Source organism: Physeter macrocephalus, chromosome 11, assembly GCF_002837175.3.
Source record: "Physeter macrocephalus isolate SW-GA chromosome 11, ASM283717v5, whole genome shotgun sequence".
NCBI lineage: Eukaryota > Metazoa > Chordata > Mammalia > Artiodactyla > Physeteridae > Physeter > Physeter macrocephalus.
The window spans coordinates 141,154,260-141,174,768 of record NC_041224.1 but is presented as its reverse complement, the minus strand read 5'-3'; the positions used below and the strand labels follow the sequence as shown (position 1 = coordinate 141,174,768).

Genomic DNA, 20,509 nt, shown 5'->3' with positions numbered 1-20,509 from the left:
GTATTGTTTAGCCTCCATGTGTTTGTGTTTTTTACGTTTTTTTCCCTGTCATTGATTATTATTCTCATAGCATTGTGGTTGGAAAAGATGCTTGATATGATTTCAGTTGTATTAAATTTACCAAGGCTTGATTTGTGACCCAAGATGTAATCTATCCTGGAGAATGTTCTTTGTGGACTTGAGAAGGAACACTTACACATTACACTTAAGTGTAATCTGCTGTTTTGGGGTGGAATGTCCTATAAATATCAATGAAATCTCTCCGGTCTATTGTATCATTTAAAGCTTGTGTTTCCTTTCTAATTTTCTGTCTGAATGATCTCTCCATTGGTGTAAGTGAGGTGTTAAAGTACCCCAACTAGTATTGTGTTACTGTTGGTTTCCTCATTTATAGCTGTTAGCAGTTGCCTTATGTATTGAGGTGCTCCTATGTTGGGTGCATATATATTTATAATCGTTATATCTTCTTCTTGGATTGACCCCTTGATCATTATGTAGTGTCCTTCCTTGTCTTGTAACATTCTTTATTGTAAAGTCTATTGTATCTGATATGAGTATTGTTTCTCCAGCTTTCTTTTGATTTCCATTTGCATGGAATATCTTTTTCTATCCCCTCACTTTCAGTCTGTATGTGTCCCTAGGTCTGAAGTGGGTCTCTTCTAGACAGCATATATATGGGTCTTGTTTTTGTATCTATTCAGTGAGCCTGTGTCTTTTGGTTGGAGCATTTAATCTATTCAGCTTTAAGGTAATTATCGATATGTATGTTCCTATGACCATTTTCTTAATTGTTTTGGGTTTGTTTTTGTAGGTCCTTTTCTTCTCTTGTGTTTCCCACTTAGAAAAGTTCCTTTATTTGTTGTTTTTCCCTTGTTGCTTTCAATAATTTTTCTTTGTCTTTCATTTTTGTCAATTTGATTACTATGTGTCTTGACGTGTTTCTCTTTGGGTTTATCCTGTATGGGACTCTGCGCTTCCTGGACTTGGGTGGCTATTTCCTTTCCCATGTTAGGGAAGTTTTCAACTATAATCTCTTCAAATATTTTCTCTGGTCCTTTCTCTCTCTTTTCTCCTTCTGGGACCCCTATAATGCTAATGTTGTTGCGTTTAATGTTGTCCCAGAGGTCTCTTAGGCTGTCTTCATTTCTTTTCATTCTTTTTCCTTTGTTCTGTTCCATGACAGTTAGTTTCACCATTCTGTCTTCCAGGTCACTTATCCGTTCTTCTGCCCCAGTTATTCTGCTATTGATTCCTTCTAGTGTATTTTTCATTTCAGTTATTGTATTGTTCATCTCTGTTTGTTCTTTAATTCTTCTAGGACTTTATTAACAATTTCTTGCATCCTCTTGATCTTTGCCTCCATTCTTTTTCCGAGGTCCTGGATCATCTTCACTATCATTATTCTGAATTCTTTTTCTGGAAGGTTGCCTGTCTCCATTTCATTGAGTTGTTTTTCTGGGGTTTTATCTTGTTCCTTCATCTTGTAAAAACTCCTCTGCCTTTTCATTTTGTCTATCTTTCTGTGAATGTGGTTTTCCTTCCACAAGCTGCAGAATTGTAGTTCTTCTTGCTTCTGCTGTCTGCCCTCTGGTAGATGAGGCTATCTAAGAGGCTTGTGCAAGCTTCCTGATGGGAGGGACTGGTGGTGGGTAGAACTCTATATCTTAAACTTTTGAGAAGACAGACCTAAGGTGTCTCTATTGGAATGTTTCACACTCTCTGCTGCATTATCAGTTTCTGCCTCTACGTGCTTATTTCCACAATCATAATTTCTCCAGTCTTCTGTCCTTGCTATCTCTTTCATCTCTCCCCACCTCACTTCAATCAGGCCGTCACCCTGAGCACTGAAGTTGCTCTTTGTCAGGGACTCAGTGACTTCCATATTGCCATGTCTTGCAGTCATCACTCCATCCTCATCCCTCTTAACCTCTCAGATACTCTCGTCACTACTGCTATCTTTTTTAAACACTAGTCTTGACTAGTGACACTGCTCGAGCCTCAGCTGCTTTCTCCCACTGTCTTCTCTTGGCTCCCCCTTCTCTGGTTCACCTTTCATCCAGTCCTGTGGCCTCAAAGGTTATCTCTCTGTCAAGGACTCCAAAACGTGTATCTCCACAAGTTTAGGTTTTTAAAAAGTCAGCTTTACAAATATAGAATGGGAGGAGAGGGAGGTGAAGATGAGATAGGGTACAAAAGTACTATGTATAAAAAAAAATACCTTGAGGGTTTTAATTGGTTAACTGTTCATAGCTAAATATGAGTCAGTGATGTGCTTGAGACGTCTTTTTAAAAATCAGTGCAAGTCTAGATGTTATGAATAGATGTATAAAGTCTAAATCAAAAGGTTTACTGAGGGACTTCCCTGGTGGTCCAGTGGTAAAGAATCCATCTTACAATGCAGGGGATGCAGGTTCGATCCCTGGTCAGGGAACTAAGATCCCACATGCCACGGGGCAACTAAGCCCACTCCCCACAACTGGAGAGCCTGTGTGCCACAAACTACAGAGCTCCACGCGCCCTGGAGCCTACATGCCACAACTAGAGAGAAGTGTGCACACTGCAAGAAAAGATCCTGCATGCCTTAACGAAGATCCCGTGTGCTGCAACTAAGACCTGATGCAGCCAAAACTAAATATAAATAAATAATAAAAGTAAATCTAAAAAAGAAAGGTTTATTGAGAGCCAGGTCTATTCATCTGCTTATCTGATGTTTTCCCTTGAATGTCCCAAAGACGTTTCAAATTCAACATACTCTTCAAATATTTTCTCTGGTCCTTTCTCTCTCTTTTCTCCTTCTGGGACCCCTATAATGCTAATGTTGTTGCGTTTAATGTTGTCCCAGAGGTCTCTTAGGCTGTCTTCATTTCTTTTCATTCTTTTTCCTTTGTTCTGTTCCATGACAGTTAGTTTCACCATTCTGTCTTCCAGGTCACTTATCCGTTCTTCTGCCCCAGTTATTCTGCTATTGATTCCTTCTAGTGTATTTTTCATTTCAGTTATTGTATTGTTCATCTCTGTTTGTTCTTTAATTCTTCTAGGACTTTATTAACAATTTCTTGCATCCTCTTGATCTTTGCCTCCATTCTTTTTCCGAGGTCCTGGATCATCTTCACTATCATTATTCTGAATTCTTTTTCTGGAAGGTTGCCTGTCTCCATTTCATTGAGTTGTTTTTCTGGGGTTTTATCTTGTTCCTTCATCTTGTAAAAACTCCTCTGCCTTTTCATTTTGTCTATCTTTCTGTGAATGTGGTTTTCCTTCCACAAGCTGCAGAATTGTAGTTCTTCTTGCTTCTGCTGTCTGCCCTCTGGTAGATGAGGCTATCTAAGAGGCTTGTGCAAGCTTCCTGATGGGAGGGACTGGTGGTGGGTAGAACTCTATATCTTAAACTTTTGAGAAGACAGACCTAAGGTGTCTCTATTGGAATGTTTCACACTCTCTGCTGCATTATCAGTTTCTGCCTCTACGTGCTTATTTCCACAATCATAATTTCTCCAGTCTTCTGTCCTTGCTATCTCTTTCATCTCTCCCCACCTCACTTCAATCAGGCCGTCACCCTGAGCACTGAAGTTGCTCTTTGTCAGGGACTCAGTGACTTCCATATTGCCATGTCTTGCAGTCATCACTCCATCCTCATCCCTCTTAACCTCTCAGATACTCTCGTCACTACTGCTATCTTTTTTAAACACTAGTCTTGACTAGTGACACTGCTCGAGCCTCAGCTGCTTTCTCCCACTGTCTTCTCTTGGCTCCCCCTTCTCTGGTTCACCTTTCATCCAGTCCTGTGGCCTCAAAGGTTATCTCTCTGTCAAGGACTCCAAAACGTGTATCTCCACAAGTTTAGGTTTTTAAAAAGTCAGCTTTACAAATATAGAATGGGAGGAGAGGGAGGTGAAGATGAGATAGGGTACAAAAGTACTATGTATAAAAAAAAATACCTTGAGGGTTTTAATTGGTTAACTGTTCATAGCTAAATATGAGTCAGTGATGTGCTTGAGACGTCTTTTTAAAAATCAGTGCAAGTCTAGATGTTATGAATAGATGTATAAAGTCTAAATCAAAAGGTTTACTGAGGGACTTCCCTGGTGGTCCAGTGGTAAAGAATCCATCTTACAATGCAGGGGATGCAGGTTCGATCCCTGGTCAGGGAACTAAGATCCCACATGCCACGGGGCAACTAAGCCCACTCCCCACAACTGGAGAGCCTGTGTGCCACAAACTACAGAGCTCCATGCGCCCTGGAGCCTACATGCCACAACTACCCTGGTCAGGGAACTAAGATCCCACATGCCACGGGGCAACTAAGCCCACTCCCCACAACTGGAGAGCCTGTGTGCCACAAACTACAGAGCTCCATGCGCCCTGGAGCCTACATGCCACAACTAGAGAGAAGTGTGCACACTGCAAGAAAAGATCCTGCATGCCTTAACGAAGATCCCGTGTGCTGCAACTAAGACCTGATGCAGCCAAAACTAAATATAAATAAATAATAAAAGTAAATCTAAAAAAGAAAGGTTTATTGAGAGCCAGGTCTGTTCATCTGCTTATCTGATGTTTTCCCTTGAATGTCCCAAAGACGTTTCAAATTCAACATAGCCAAACAGATCTTGCAGTTTCAGCCCAGAATTTATTTTTCCTTCAGTCGTCACCATCTTGGTAAATGGCATTATCATTCACCTGCTTGCTCAGGCCAAAAATCAAAGAATCTTCCTTGATTACTCTCTTGTCTTTCCCTTGCCTGCACAGTCAATCCATCAACATGACAGGTGGGTCCTGTCAGCTCCATCTCCACACTAGATCCCCAGAGTGTTCACTCCATTTCCAAGGCTCCAGTTCCATAACACCCAGGCCATTGCCATCTGGCACCTGGACTGCTATAGTTTTCCCCCATCCGTTATTTCTCTCACCTCTGTTTCCCCAGTTTTTTCACATAACCACCATCATGATCCTCTTTGATCACATCATTCCTCTGCCTAAAATTCATCAATGGCTTCCCATCCACGGAATAGAATCTAAATTCCTTACCACTGCCCACAAGTTCCAACACCGTTGGGTTACCACCTGCCTCTCAGACCTCCCCTCCTTGCTCCCCAAGCACACTGGTCTCTACTCTCCTTGCCTCCCAAGCTTGTCCTCACTTTGTGGCCTCTGCACTCCCTGCTTCCTCTTCCTGAAACACTTCACACCCAGATGTTTGCCTGGTGGCGCCTTTGGGCATCTGTTTCTGACATCAGTGGATTTAAAGTAGGCATCTGGGGCTTCCCTGGTGGCGCAGTGGTTGCGCGTCCGCCTGCCGATGTGGGGGAACCGGGTTCGCGCCCCGGTCTGGGAGGATCCCACGTGCCGCGGAGCGGCTGGGCCCGTGAGCCATGGCCAATGGGCCTGCGCGTCCGGAGCCTGTGCTCCGCAACGGGAGAGGCCGCAACAGAGGGAGGCCCGCATACCACACACACACAAAAAAAATAAAAAATAAAGTAGGCATCTCCCACCTTATCACTGCTGCCTCCTCACTGCCTATCATTCCATCTTGTTTGGGTTTTTTTTTTTTATAGCATTTATCACCATATGTACTTCTCTTGTTTGTCTACTTGTTTATTTATGGCTCCTCAACCCCTAGGAGAATGAAAGCTCCATGAGAGCAGGACCTTTCCCCTTCTGTTCACTGAATTCCAGCATGTAGAAGGGTGCCTAGGACAGAGGAAGGTCTCAGTCAGACTCTGCATGGGGAACTCATAAAGCTTTGATTTAATGAAACAAAATGCTTCCAGTATAAACCTACCCTAAAATAATACTGCCATACTGTGAGAATCGCAGAATTTTAGGGGCATTGGAGATATCTAATTTGCACCCAATACTCTAGGACCAGGAAAGCTCATTAGCTGGCCTATGTCACACAGCTAATTAGTAGAGAGCTGAAACTAGGATTCAGGTTTCTTAACTCTAGCTCTGGGCAGTTTATGCTGAGGGTGACCATATGTTTCTTTTCCTGGAATCATCCATGTTTATGCTTGTTGTACTAGCATAGTTAGTAACAGCACCCTCTTTCTCTTTCAGAAGTGTCCCAGATTGAGTGATAAATGGTCACCTAACTATATCACAGTTTCTATAATTCTGAAATAAATTGACCTCTTTGTCTACCTAAAAAGTTATAATTTAAGGAATATGGCTTCCTTGGGTCATTCATCATCAAATTTATACTTTCTTCTTATTGCTGCATAGAAATGTGTTTATAGACACTCATACATAAAAATTATAATATCTTTTGGAATATTAAGCTATTTGGTCACTTAGCTAATTAAAGCAACAACACATAATGATGTCATAAAATGATCTCATTAATAACACTTGTGATTTACCATCTCCTGATATTATTTTTTTAGGATTCAGGCTAAAATCCCAGGCGCTAAAAGGCACACTGAGTAAATCAGTACCACACCAGGGACTGGACACCAAGAGGAATGTCTGAAGTGGTAACAGCTCTGTCTTATATGTTACTATAAATTGATTGTTTCTCCCCCCCAGTATCATAATCTTAGAGACAAACTTTAAAACAGCTGTTTTTAGGCTGTGTCTGTACTCCTAGGGTATTTGAGTCACTTGTGTCAAGCACTAAAGCATAGAGAAAAGTGTATTAGATGTGGTTTTTAATTTTGTGTTGCTAAAAAAAAGTGCATGATGGTGAGAACCCAAGTTATCTTTCCTTCGTCGGTGTTCTTCTCTCTGCAATGCTTCTGTAGCTTCTCATGTTCCCTGTGGCTAGGCCTTTCCTGCCCAGTGCACTGATGCAATAGTGGAAATCGCTTATATGTCCTTGGGTTGTTGCTTGGATTAATCTTTAATAACAATATATAGACTTGTAGATCGATGTTTAAGTGTTTTTCCAACACACACAACATAAAAATAAAAACAAGCCGACCGTATTTAGGGTAATCAGTTTTGTATAACTTAAAATAATTAAATAAACAAATAAACCCAAAACAAACATGCAGTACTTTTGTTGTGTGAGACTGATGGGCTGATTTACATGTATGGTAACTAAAAAGTACCAGCATGTTAACTTTATTACAATTTGTATTACTTTCTCTGTAGTTCCTAATGGACTTAATTATGGACTCTGGATATTTGCACTTATGTACTTGATACTGAATGCATAAATAAATGTTACTAAATGTAGAAACTTCTCCCTCTCTTCTCATGATCTCACCAGAAAATGCAAAAGCTCTAAGAAATAAAATCTCCTGTGAACGTGCTGGGAAGGCTGAGGCCAAGTGCTCACTTTACTCCTGTGTCCAGGACCACATAGTCCAACTCCAAAGTAGTATATGGCTCCTTTGGGTTATTAATAGAAATCACTGGAGACTGGTAAAACTGGAAAACACCCTTAATATTGTGCTCTGTGTGGTTTATGCAGATAATTTAAATAGCTTTTTAAAAACTTGAAAGTTATATAAATCCTTTCATAAACTTCTTATAATAATATGCAACACAATACTGTCATAAAACAATTAAAATTGCTATGAACTCACTGTTTTGCTAATTATTGATGGAGCACCTACTGTGTGCCAAGCACTCAGAACAGGGCTGTGAATAAGAGAAATAGTCATTCCTGCCCTCACCAAGCTAAGTCTTGTAAGGATTGTTCACTACTTTTTGCAGAAGTCCAATTGCCTGTGTTATTTCACTGTTAAAGTCAAGAGTCAAAGATGATGAGGTACAAGTGGATGAAAGTAATAGCAATAGGAGAAATAAAAATTAAGAGAAAAAAGGATAGTTACTTTAAAAAAGCTGCCTTTGACCAGTTTTGGACTTGGGTTCAATTAGTACTCATGGAGTTACCCTTCTTTGCAAAGTATTGTGATGACAACACAGCTAACTAACTGGACACTGTGCCAAAAGCCAAGACTGGGGGTGATGGGAGATGGCTATGTGGAAATGCTCACTAAGTAAAAGGCAGCATGAAATAAGAGCTGCAATGTAAGACTAGAGCAACAGAGAAGGATTCTCAGAGGTGGACTTTGGGGCTGGGTTCTGATTTGGCTTTTTCCAGAGGGAGAAGGTTCATCCCAGTATGAAGAAAGAACATGGACTAAGGTGCTAAGACATGGAGGCGCATGGCATATGCAGAGAACAGTGAGTAATACACTGAATTGTGCTGTAAAGTGCTTGGGTGGGAATGTAGTACCAGGCAAGGCTGAAAGGGTGGGTTGAACCACGCTAAAAAGAAACTTGAATGTTAAGGATTTTGTGCTCTATTTTTTAGATCTCAGAGAGACACATAGATACAATGAGGATGATACTGGAGATTAGAAGAATATAGGAGATAATTGTGACATAACTAACAGCAGACAGGTGACAAATGAATGACAAGGCTTCTACTAAGGCAGCTGAGAATACAAAGGATATCTTCATCTGTCCCTGATCCTCTGTATCAACCCAACATGCCTAGCACCCACTGTGCACAGAGGAGCCACTAAGAGAGATGACGTGGAGGGGGATGGGACTGGAGTTGGTGATTGACTACATGTGGGAGTTCAAGACCAAGGCTGACCCTGAGAGTGAGTGCCTCCTTAAATTCTGCACCCTAGGCAGCTTGCTTGCCTCACCCTAGCCCCAGCTCTGTCAAAGCCTAGCTGATCAGAAGAGTGCAATACCATTTTTCAGTCTGGGGAAGGAAGACAATAGGCTTGGTTTGGTGCTTGCTATTTTTTATGGTTACTAGATATAGAAGAGGAGTGTGTGTGTGTGTGTGTGTGTGTGTGTGTGTTTCAGTGTACCACCTTTGAGATAAAGTTTCTTCTAAATGGCTTTATTGTGTCAAATTAACCTTCTTCAAGGTCTGCATGTGCAGCATTTGCCTCCCTCCGGAGAGCCCAGAATTCCTTTCATAAGCAGCTGCTCATTCAGAGGATCTAATGAGGAATTCTGTTTGCTAGCAGTGGTGAAGAAAGTTTCCTGAGGAAACTCCAGCCTGACAAAATGATAGGTATGGATGCAGAATTTTAACAGATGGAACACGGGGCACATATGATCCTGCTTTTACAGGAAGCATCAGTCAGAATGATATTTGAGATGATGGAAATAATGTGAGGACCCAATGCCCAGGTAAGAAGCAGACCAAGGATAGAGCCCTCAGGGACACAGAGTGAGTGAGGTTATCCTGAAAGTAGTGAAGAGTAGAAGATTCTTATAGCCTACACATGAGTTAAGCAAGCAGGGGGTGAGTAGGTGAAGAAGCTGTGGTATGTTTTATGGATCATTTCAGGAAAAAGGGAGTAGGATAGTTGTATATTCTCTGCTCTTTCCCCACCTATATCAGTTTCCTTGTATTGCCCTAGCAAAGTACCAAAAACTGGATGACTTAAAATGACAGATAGTGAGGGTGGGAGAGAGACGCAAGAGGGAGGGGATATGGGGATATATGTATACGTACAGCTGATTCACTTTGTTAAATTAGATCTCAGAGAGACACATAGATACAATGAGGATGATACTGGAGATTAGAAGAATATAGGAGATAATTGTGACATAACTAACAGCAGACAGGTGACAAATGAATGACAAGGCTTCTACTAAGGCAGCTGAGAATACAAAGGATATCTTCATCTGTCCCTGATCCTCTGTATCAACCCAACATGCCTAGCACCCACTGTGCACAGAGGAGCCACTAAGAGAGATGACGTGGAGGGGGATGGGACTGGAGTTGGTGATTGACTACATGTGGGAGTTCAAGACCAAGGCTGACCCTGAGAGTGAGTGCCTCCTTAAATTCTGCACCCTAGGCAGCTTGCTTGCCTCACCCTAGCCCCAGCTCTGTCAAAGCCTAGCTGATCAGAAGAGTGCAATACCATTTTTCAGTCTGGGGAAGGAAGACAATAGGCTTGGTTTGGTGCTTGCTATTTTTTATGGTTACTAGATATAGAAGAGGAGTGTGTGTGTGTGTGTGTGTGTGTGTGTGTGTTTCAGTGTACCACCTTTGAGATAAAGTTTCTTCTAAATGGCTTTATTGTGTCAAATTAACCTTCTTCAAGGTCTGCATGTGCAGCATTTGCCTCCCTCCGGAGAGCCCAGAATTCCTTTCATAAGCAGCTGCTCATTCAGAGGATCTAATGAGGAATTCTGTTTGCTAGCAGTGGTGAAGAAAGTTTCCTGAGGAAACTCCAGCCTGACAAAATGATAGGTATGGATGCAGAATTTTAACAGATGGAACACGGGGCACATATGATCCTGCTTTTACAGGAAGCATCAGTCAGAATGATATTTGAGATGATGGAAATAATGTGAGGACCCAATGCCCAGGTAAGAAGCAGACCAAGGATAGAGCCCTCAGGGACACAGAGTGAGTGAGGTTATCCTGAAAGTAGTGAACAGTAGAAGATTCTTATAGCCTACACATGAGTTAAGCAAGCAGGGGGTGAGTAGGTGAAGAAGCTGTGGTATGTTTTATGGATCATTTCAGGAAAAAGGGAGTAGGATAGTTGTATATTCTCTGCTCTTTCCCCACCTATATCAGTTTCCTTGTATTGCCCTAGCAAAGTACCAAAAACTGGATGACTTAAAATGACAGATAGTGAGGGTGGGAGAGAGACGCAAGAGGGAGGGGATATGGGGATATATGTATACGTACAGCTGATTCACTTTGTTAAACAGCAGAAACTAACACAACATTGTAAAGCAATTATACTCCAATAAAGACGTTGAAATATATATTTTTTAAAAAAGTGTAAAAAAATGACAGAAATTTATTCTGGCACAGTTCTGGTGGTTAAAAGTCCAAAACCAAGGTGTTGGCAGAGCCGTGCTCTCTCTGATAGCTCTGGGGGGGGATTCTTCCTTGCCTCTTGTAGCTTCTGGTGGTTGCCAGCAGTCCATGGCATTCCTTGGCTTGTAGATGCATCACTCCAGGCACAGGCCATCTTCTCACTGTGTGTCTTCACATCATCTTCCCTCTGTGTACAAATTTTCCCTTTTCATAAGGACACCAGTCATATGGATTAGGGCCCCCAATGACCTCATTTTAACTTGATTGGTCTGTAAAGATCCTATTTCCAAATAAGCTCACATTCTGGGGTTTGGGACTTCAACATATCTTTTACTGGGGACACAGTTCAACTCATAGAACCCCCTGAGCCTCATGCTGGCCCTTACACCACTGTGAAGATTTTTCCTTCTGTGCAGAGCCCAGCTCTGTTTCCCCAGTTGTTTCTCACTGTAAGGAATTGCTGCTGAGAAGTAGTGGGACAGCTCCTCCTTTACCAAAGTGTACTTGAGTGTAGCCAAGTGTTGGGCCTTGCTTCACTATTATGGGGTTCCAGCAACTGCCACTTTGTCATTGAATAGGGCAGCTTCAGGCGTCCGAACTTTAGCACTCTCTTCTGAGCATAGGGAGTGGGTGGGGCATACAGGAGACCCCACTGCGGTTTGGCATCAGCCAGTGTGGTTGTGGTTAAGGAGCAATAAACAAACTCTGTAGATCTGGGCAAAGGGTCATTTTCTCTTCACACTCCAACTTTCTTCTCTATTGCTTTATATTGGCACCAATCTCAAGCTCCTCCTATGATTTTTTTTCTTTAAATTTTTTTCTTTAGTTCAATACATTCAATATTACAGAATTAATTTGGCTGGCCACATTTTCTTTGATGAGTAAATTGAAATGAATTTTTTTGTATCCTGGGTCCCAGTTGCCTTTTAAAAGAATCCTGCTGGAATTAGTTCTCTCTGGTTGCTCCCCAATATGCTAAAGGGAGTTTTGCAAGTAGAAATGAAAGGACACTAAATGGCAACATGAGAATATAAAGTATGAAGTTTGTTGGTAAAGTAGACTTTCAGTCAAAACTGTGTTTGGGGGACTTCCCTGGTGGTGCAGTGGTTAAGAATCCGCCTGCCAGTGCAGGGGATACAGGTTTGATCCCTGGTCCAGGAAGATCCCACATGCTGTGGAGCAACTAAGCCCGTGTGCCACAACTACTGAGCCTGCACTGTAGAGCCCATGAGCTACAACTACTGAGCCTGTGTGCCACAACTACTGAAGCCCGCATGCCTAGAGCCTGCACTCCACAACACGAGAAGCCCCTGCAATGAGAAGCCTGCGCACCACAATGAAGAGTAGCCCCCACTTGCCACAACTAGAGAAAGCCCGTGTGCAGCAACAAAGACCCAACGCAGCCAAAAATAAAAATAAAATAAATAAATAAATTGATTTTTTTTAAAAACCGTGTTTGGAGACAAAGAAGGTATTACATAATGATAAAAGGGTCAATTCAACAGGAAGATATAATGATTGTAAATATATATGCATCCAACTTTAGAACACCTAAGTAAATAAAACAAATATTGACAAATCTGAATGAAGAAATTTACAACAGTACAATAATAGGAGGAGACTTCAACACCTCACATTCAATAATGGATAGACATACAGACAGAAAGATTGATAAAGAAACAGTGTACTTGAACAACACTAGAGATCAACTGGACCTAACAGACATATGCAGCTTTCACCCAACAGCAGAGGAATACACATTCTTCTCAAGTGCACATGGAATATTCTCCATGATAGATCACATGTTAGGTCACAAAACAACTCTTAAAAAATTTAATAAAATAGAAATTATATCATGTACCTTTTGGACCACAGTGGAATGAAGCTAGAAATCAGTAGCAGAAAGAAAATGTGGAAAATTCATAAACACATGGAAATTAAATAATACACTCTTGAACAACCACTGGATCAAAAGGGAATTTTAAAAATTTCTCATGAAAAATGAAAACAAAAACACAAATTACCAAAACTTATGGGATGCAGCAAAGGCAGTACTAAGGAAAGTTTATGGTGATAAACACCTACATTAAAAAAGAAGATGTCAAATAAACAATGTAACTTTACACCCCAAGGAACTAAAAAAAACAAACTAAATCTAAAGTTAGAAGAAGGAAGGAAATAATAAAGACTGGAGCAGAAATAAGTCAAATAGAGAATAGAAAAACAATTTTTTAAAATAAACAAAACTAAGAGTTTGTTTTTCAAAAAATAAACAAAATTGACAAATACTTAGCTAGATAAAAAAGAAAAAAAGATGGGCTTCCCTCGTGGCGCAGTTGTTGAGAGTCTGCCTGCCGATGCAGTGGACGCGGGTTCGTGCCCCAGTCCGGGAGGATCCCACATGCTGCGGGGCGGCTGGGCCCGTGAGCCATGGCCGCTGGGCCTGTGCCCACATGCCGCGGGGCGGCTGGGCCCGTGAGCCATGGCCGCTGGGCCTGTGCGTCCGGAGCCTGCGCTCCGCAACGGGAGAGGCCACAACAGTGAGAGGCCCGCACACCGAAAAAAAAAAAAAAAAAAGAGAAAACACATAAAATCAGAAATGAAAGAGACATTACAATAGAAGCTTCAGAAATAAAAAGGATCATAAGAGACTATTATGAACAATTATATGCACACCAATTGGATAACAAAGGAGAAATGGATAAATTTCTAAAAACACACAACCTACCAAGACTTTATCAAGAAGAAATAGAATGCCTAAACAGACCAATAACAAATAAGGAGATTGACGTAGTAATCAAAAACCCCCTAATAAAGAAAAGCACAGGACCAGATGGCTTCATAGCTAAATTCTACTAAACATCCAAAGAAGAATGAATACCAATCCTTCTTAAACTCTTCGAAAAAATAGAAGTAGAGAGAATACTTTCAGACTCATTTTATGAGGCCAGCATTGCCCTGATACAAAAGCCAAACAAAGACACAAGAAAAGAAAACTATAAGCCAATATCTCTGATGAACATAGATGCAGAAATCCTCAATAAAATACTAGCAAACTGAATTCAACAGCATCATCAAAAAGATTATACACCATGACCAAGTAGGATTTATCCCTGGGATACGAGTTTAGTTTAACATACTCAAATCAATCAATGTGATACCCCACATTAACAGAATAAAAGATAAAAATCACATGAGCTTCTCAGATGCAGAGAAAGCATTTGACAAAGATCAACATCCATTCATGATAAAAATTCTCAACAAAATAAGTATAAAAGGAAATTTCTTCAACATAATAAAGGCTGTTTATGAAAAGCCCACAGCTAACATCATAATCAATGGCAAAAACTGAAACCTCTTCCTCTAAGATCTGATGCCCACTCTCACCACTTCTATTTAACATAGTACTGGAAGTACTAGCAAGAGCAGTCACATGAGGAAAAGAAATAAAAGGCATCCAAAGCAAAATAGAAGAAGTAAAATTATCTCTATTTGCAGATGACATGATCTTGTATGTAGAAAACCCTAAAGATTACACAAAAAAATTGTTAAGAGTTAATAAGTAAATTCAGCAAAGTTTTAGGATATAAAATGAACACACAAATATCAACTGCATTACTATACATTTATAATGAATGATCTAAAAAGGAAATGAAAAAACAATCCCATTTAAATAACATCAGAGTATAAAACACTCAGGATTTATTTATTTATTTGTTTGTTTGTTTGTTTATGGCTGCATTGGGTCTTCATTGCTGCGCGCGGGCTTTCTCTAGTTGCTGCAAGCGGGGGCTACTCTTCGTTGCGGTGTGCGGGTTTCTCACCGCAGTGGCGGAGAGCGGGCTCTAGGCGCTCGGGCTTCAGTAGTTGTGGCTCGTGGGCTCTAGAGCGCAGGCTCAACAGTTGTGGCTCACGGGCTTAGTTGCTCCACGGCATGTGGGATCTTCCCAGACCAGGGCTCGAACCCGTATCCCCTGCACTGACAGGCTGATTCCTAACCACTGTGCCACCAGGGAAGCCCAACACCCAGGAATAAATTTAACCAAGGAGGCAAAACACTTATACACTGAAATCTACAAAATACTGCTGAAAGAAATTAATGAAGGTCTAAATAAATGAAAACACATCGTGCATTCATGGACTGGAAGACCTAATACTGTTAAGATGACAATACCACCGAAAGAGATATACAGAGCTAATGCAATCCCTATTAAAATCCCAAAGGCCTTGTAAAAAAAAAAAATAAACACACACACACACACACACACACACACACACACACACACACACATTGTTAGAACTAAAAAACAAATACAGTAAAGTTGCAGGATACAAAGTCAACATCAAAAAATTAGTTGCATTTCTTTACATCAACATTGATCTATCCAAAAAGGAAATCAAGAAAACAATCCCATTTACAATAGCATGAAAAAGAATAAAATACCTAGGAATAAATTTAACTAAGGAGGTGAAAGGTCTGTGCACAGAATACTATAAGACATTGATGAAAGAAATTGATGAAGACCCAAATAAATGGATACTCGTGTTCATGGATTAGAATTGATATTGTTAAAATGTACATAATACCCAAAGTGATATACAAATTTAGTGCAATCCCTATCAAAATTCCAGTGGCATTTTCCACAGAAATAGAAAATGCAATGGAATCACAAACCCTGAATAGCTTAAGCAATCTTGAGAAAGAAGAACTGAGTTGGAGGTATCATGCACCCTGATTTCAAACTATACTAGAAAGCTATGGTAATTAAAAACAGTATGATACTGGCATAAAAACAGACATATAGACCAATGGAACAGAATAGAGAGCCCAGAAATAAATCCATGCATATTTGGTCAACCAATTTTCAACAGTAGAATCTAGCTCATGTCTTTGCTTCCTCTAAGTGGGAGAGAACAGCCAGATGTTTGCTACCAAAAAATGTATTTCCAACAGAATAAGTGGAACTTTCTTCAGGGACTCTATTATATTCTTTTAGGTTATCTGCATGAACTCATTTGGGTGCCCAGTTCATGGTAGAATTTTTAATCTCCATTGGGAAGAATAGTGCTAAACTGGGCTTCCCTGGTGGCGCAGTGGTTGAGAGTCCGCCTGCTGATGCAGGGACATGGGTTCGTGCCCCGGTCCGGGTAGATCCCACATGCCGCCAAGCGGCTAGGCCCGTGAGCCGTGGCTGCTGAGCCTGCGCGTCCGGAGCCTGTGCTCCGCAACGGGAGAGGCCACAACAGTGAGAGGCCCGCATACCTCAAAAAAAAAAAGAATAGTGCAAAACCAAGAGCAATTTTTTCCTGGCCTTTATAGAGTTTCTTCTTACCAAGTAAAGTGCATTTATTTATTTTCTTTTTATAAAAATTTACCCTATTTTAAATTTTATTCTTTAATTCCTAAATTGGTTATTATATTAATGTATTTAGCCAATTAGCTAATTATTTTATAATTTAGCTGCATGATTTATTAGTCAATAAGGTTACTTTGAAGCTATTAAAATGAAATTTGTTAACAATAATATAGCACCATTGAACCAGACACTGTGCCTGGTGGGCTCTTTACAAACATTACTTCTAATCCTCAGAATTTCAAAATCCTGCATGATTAATATTTTTATTTTTATTGTCCAAATGAGGAAACTGAATGTCAAGATGTTTAAATAACTGGCACAAGTTTACATAACTAGTAAGTGATGAAACAAGGACTTGGATCACTATTTGTCTGATTTTGAGGCCTGGGCTCTTTCCACTGAGAACATCGCCTTTCCTGTGTTTCTCTGCCCCCTCCCTACAATCTCTAACTCAGGAGCAATGCTGCCTCAGCAAGACTATTTGATTGCTAGTAATAAAAACTCAACTAAAGTATATTAATTATAAACAGGCATAACACAAGGGAGTCCAAGGACTTAACTATAGAAGGTTGAGTATTCTTCCAAACATACACTGCTTTGACCTTTGTAGTTAAAGACAAAAGTGCTTAAATCCAGGTATTACCTAACAACCCTGCCATGAATAGAGGCAGTAAAGAAGAGTGCACAAATCTTAAAGATATCATGGCTTAATTTTATATACAAATTCATCCTGAACCAGAATGAATTCACAATGGAACAGGAAAAAAAAACAAAAACTGTTATGTTGGAGCCACGGTGACAATTCATTTTTCAACTCCAGAAGCTCATTGATCTTGCAGAGCTGGGAATCCAAAGTTCTCATTAACTGAAATCATGGTTAAATAAGAGTTATCATTTAAAACTAATTATTAAGGAATAACTCTGATGTAATAAAATTCACTTAGAAGCAAACATTATGTGCAACTTAAACTGGTGGTTCACAATGTTCTTCAGGGTGTTGTAATGGTAATGATCAGTAAGACTTTTATGAATGTCAGTTCTTGCTGTACGAGCCTACATGTAAAAGGGGTGTGAGACCCTGAGGAAGTTGCCTTTTTCTCCAGTATTCTTCTTCTTTCTACTAAAACCTAAACTGCAGGAGATTTTGAGCTCTATATTTTAAAAAACTTCTGAGCAATGAATCTCTCCTGTTATCCATTTCAACAATATCTTAAGCATCTATTATGTGAAAATTGCTATGCTAAGTGCTACAGGAGATTAAAAAATGAGTAAAACACAGTTCCCACTTTTAAGGAGTTCATAGTATAGCGATGACAACAATAAATATATGGAGTTGTTTGTTTTGTTCCAGGCATTGTTTTAAACACTTTAAAGTGTTTATTAATTTATTTAATTCTCAAGACTACCCTAAATTAAGGCCTCATTTACAGATGAGAAAACTGAGGTGTCAATGCTACACAGCTATTTAGTAATAAGACTATCACACAGAAAACTATTAGACCACTCAGCCTACAATTACTAACGATAAAAAAATTTGAATAAAGTGCTCTGGAAGCACTGAGATTATTGGGATCAAGAAAAAAATTTGTGGATGATACAGCTTTTCAGATGGGCTGACAATACAAATATGTTTTCAATAGGCAGAAAAACCACGTGCAATGCAGATTTTGATTCTGAACTGGTTGAATTTGACATGCTGGCAGCATAGGCTGATGAGAATGTTTAGTCTAGTCTACAAGATTAATTCTTAGAGGACAGGTCGGGCAGGAGATACAACCTGAGAGTTATTTGTGTAGATTCAACGCTATTCAAGGGAAGGGTTGAGAGAGCCTGAAGAGAAGACCAAGGATGGAGCCCAGGCAGCATGCCCAAGGAAGGCAGCGAAAGAAGTGAAGAAGGAAAAGCAAGAACCAATTAGGAGGTGAGTTTCTAAAGAAGGATTGGTGAGAGCTGGATAATTGTGTCAAATACTGCAGGAAAGGGGATGTGTGGGATCAGGGCTTGAGAAAAGGCCATTAGAAGATGAGGAAGAGGTAATTTAGAATTCAGGGTGAAGGGATGCATTATAGCCAAGATGTAGACCACAGTTTCAAGAAGTTTGGTAATTGAGAGGTAGGGTGGCCGAAGGGTTGAGGAAAGGCATGAATTTAGGAAGAGAAAACTGGGCATGAGGTCAGAGGAAGACACAGGTGAGGGAGGAGCTAATTAAGGAAGGTCCTTGAGGAGGTGGGAAGGAATGGGATTCAGAATTGCCATGGCTTGTATTTTTACTTTCCCAAATAAGCTCTGGAAATTCTCAACTGCAGCCATATATGCAGGGAATGGTCAGCCAGCGTTAATCTGACATTTTCTAAATTTGTTAAAGGAAAAAAAAAAGAGAAAGATTTTTAAATCAAATGGAGAGTACTTACTCCAATTATCTTTACCAAATCGTCTTCATATGAATTACTTTATCTATTCTTAAAAAAATAAGAGTTAACTAAAATAAGAAAAAATAAGGAAAATAAGAATACTGCTCCTGAAAGATTGTGAATGTTAGAAAAGTCTATAAAAATGCTAAGTCAGCATTAACAATCATCCCCAGCTACCTTTCTAAGAGGATACCATTCGAAACTTCAGTGACTTAAGTTAATAATAGTAAAATAATAAGTTTCTTGCTAAATATGGCATGGGTTGTTTCAGGCCCAATTTAATTTCTGATTACTCTGCAGATGCTCGCTTGAAAAAATCAGAATGCCATTATTGATAATGATATTCTGTCCTGTGATAAAATGTTACCTTAGACAAAAATAAACTGAATTACCAGGCAGCTGCCAGCAGGGAGCAGCTTACTTTCTGCTCTCAGCAGCATTGCCCGCAGCATAATACCCAAACTCCTGAGCTTGGAATTCAGGGATCTTTGTAGTGAAATCACAACCTAAATTTCTGCTTGGGCTCCTGCTTTTCCTCTCCATTCATACCATCTCCATTGGCACACCTCCATGGCTCTGCTGACGTCCTGTGTAGTCCAGAGCACTCCTTACCCGAGCCCCAATCCCCTGCCCTGGTCACAAAGCCACAATGCAGCTCTAGCATAGCAGACAGTGCCCCAGTCCTGGAGTCAGAAGGACTGCTCTGCCATTGTCCAACTTTAAGGGCCTGGCCCGAGGTTATCCCCAAGGTCATTGAAGCTCTCATCTTAGGGTGATTTTCTGAAAAATAGGGTAATCATAATAATTCACCCGAGAGAGTTATGATAAAGATTAAGTAAGGCATGGAAACAGTTACAAAATGTACATTTTCTAAAACCACAAACTGCTTTGCAGGTGTGCTTCAAAACCTACCCTTCTTTTTCACCTTCAAGACCATTTTCTTGAAAAAAGGGGCCAAATCTTGTCCATGTGTTTAGTCAAAGCACTGATAAGAGTATCTGGTATGTAATAAAGCTCAATACATGCTGAGTGGATTCATCAGAGAAAGTGAACTTTTAGGGGAAACAAGAGGAAAGGAGGCTCTCATGAGAGTAGACAGCTGACTTCTCCAGATTCTTACCCCTTCTGTTTCCCCTTCCTCCTCTTATTTCTCTTTCCTCTTTTTGCCTTGTCTCTCTGACCTCTTTCTCTCCTCCACTAAGAGAATAATAAAAGAAGGCTGACTCCTCACCACTATGTCTCCCTTCCTCAGAGAGGCCTTCTCTGGTGCCACGTATGGGTCTCTTTTTTGTAAGGTCAGTGCCCAGCACAATGCCCAGCACACAGAAGGCACAACCCAAACACGTAAACCAATGAGTCCAATGCCAACACACGTGAGGCTGTGCCTTTCTCTGGTAACCTGGCAGGCATCTTTCTCTGCAGAGACTCGGCCTCAGAACCTCCCTAACTGAGCATTCCAGGCAGTCACTGCTATCCAGCAGAAATAACATGGAAATAAAACCAATTTCCCATCTCTGGGACAGCAACTGTTGATTTAATTGCAGTAATTGTCACTAAGGGTTGAATGACCAAGAGGTTTAAGGAAGGCAAGGGATGCAGAAAGGACATTAACATCTGTATTTCAGAAGAAATGTTTCTTATTTTCCATTTAGTAGAAATAAAAGATGGGAAATAGCATGTACTCTGTGGTAAGCACATCATTATTCTACATAAGCTTCATAATCTCAGGATGTAAAATCCAATTTTAGAGATGAAGAATGGAGATTAGAGTTAACTACCTGAGCCGATCAAAAACCACCAGCAAATAATGCAATGGGCATTTGACTCAAATCTGTTTAGTCCCAAGCAATTGCTGATTACAAATAAAAACTAGTCAAGAGACAAAGTTGAAAAGGAGGCTCCTTATCAGGTGTCACAAACAGTGACATGGTCTGCCCTTTCTTGGAGACACCACCCTATCCTTGTTTGGCGTAGCTCCATCA

General features: G+C 40.4%; 1 protein-coding gene and 1 long non-coding RNA gene across 4 annotated transcripts in view; both read left to right on the top strand.

Annotated features, from left to right (window-relative positions):
• The window catches only part of RTN1 (reticulon 1), a 237,236-nt gene extending 230,063 nt beyond the window's left edge, over positions 1-7,173 (top strand). For all 3 annotated transcript variants that reach the window (XM_028496097.1, XM_028496096.1, XM_055088492.1), the window contains one exon: positions 6,381-7,173. In XM_028496097.1, the coding sequence (XP_028351898.1) occupies positions 6,381-6,423 (43 nt within the window). In that variant the 3' untranslated portion in view covers positions 6,424-7,173. The remainder of the gene's footprint in view (positions 1-6,380) is intronic.
• An 879-nt stretch (positions 7,174-8,052) lies between these two features.
• Positions 8,053-9,014, top strand: LOC114487048 (uncharacterized). The gene is made up of 3 exons (XR_003681656.2): positions 8,053-8,130; positions 8,261-8,555; positions 8,835-9,014. It is a non-coding gene; the product is annotated as an uncharacterized lncRNA (long non-coding RNA).
• The last annotated feature ends 11,495 nt before the right edge of the window (positions 9,015-20,509 follow it).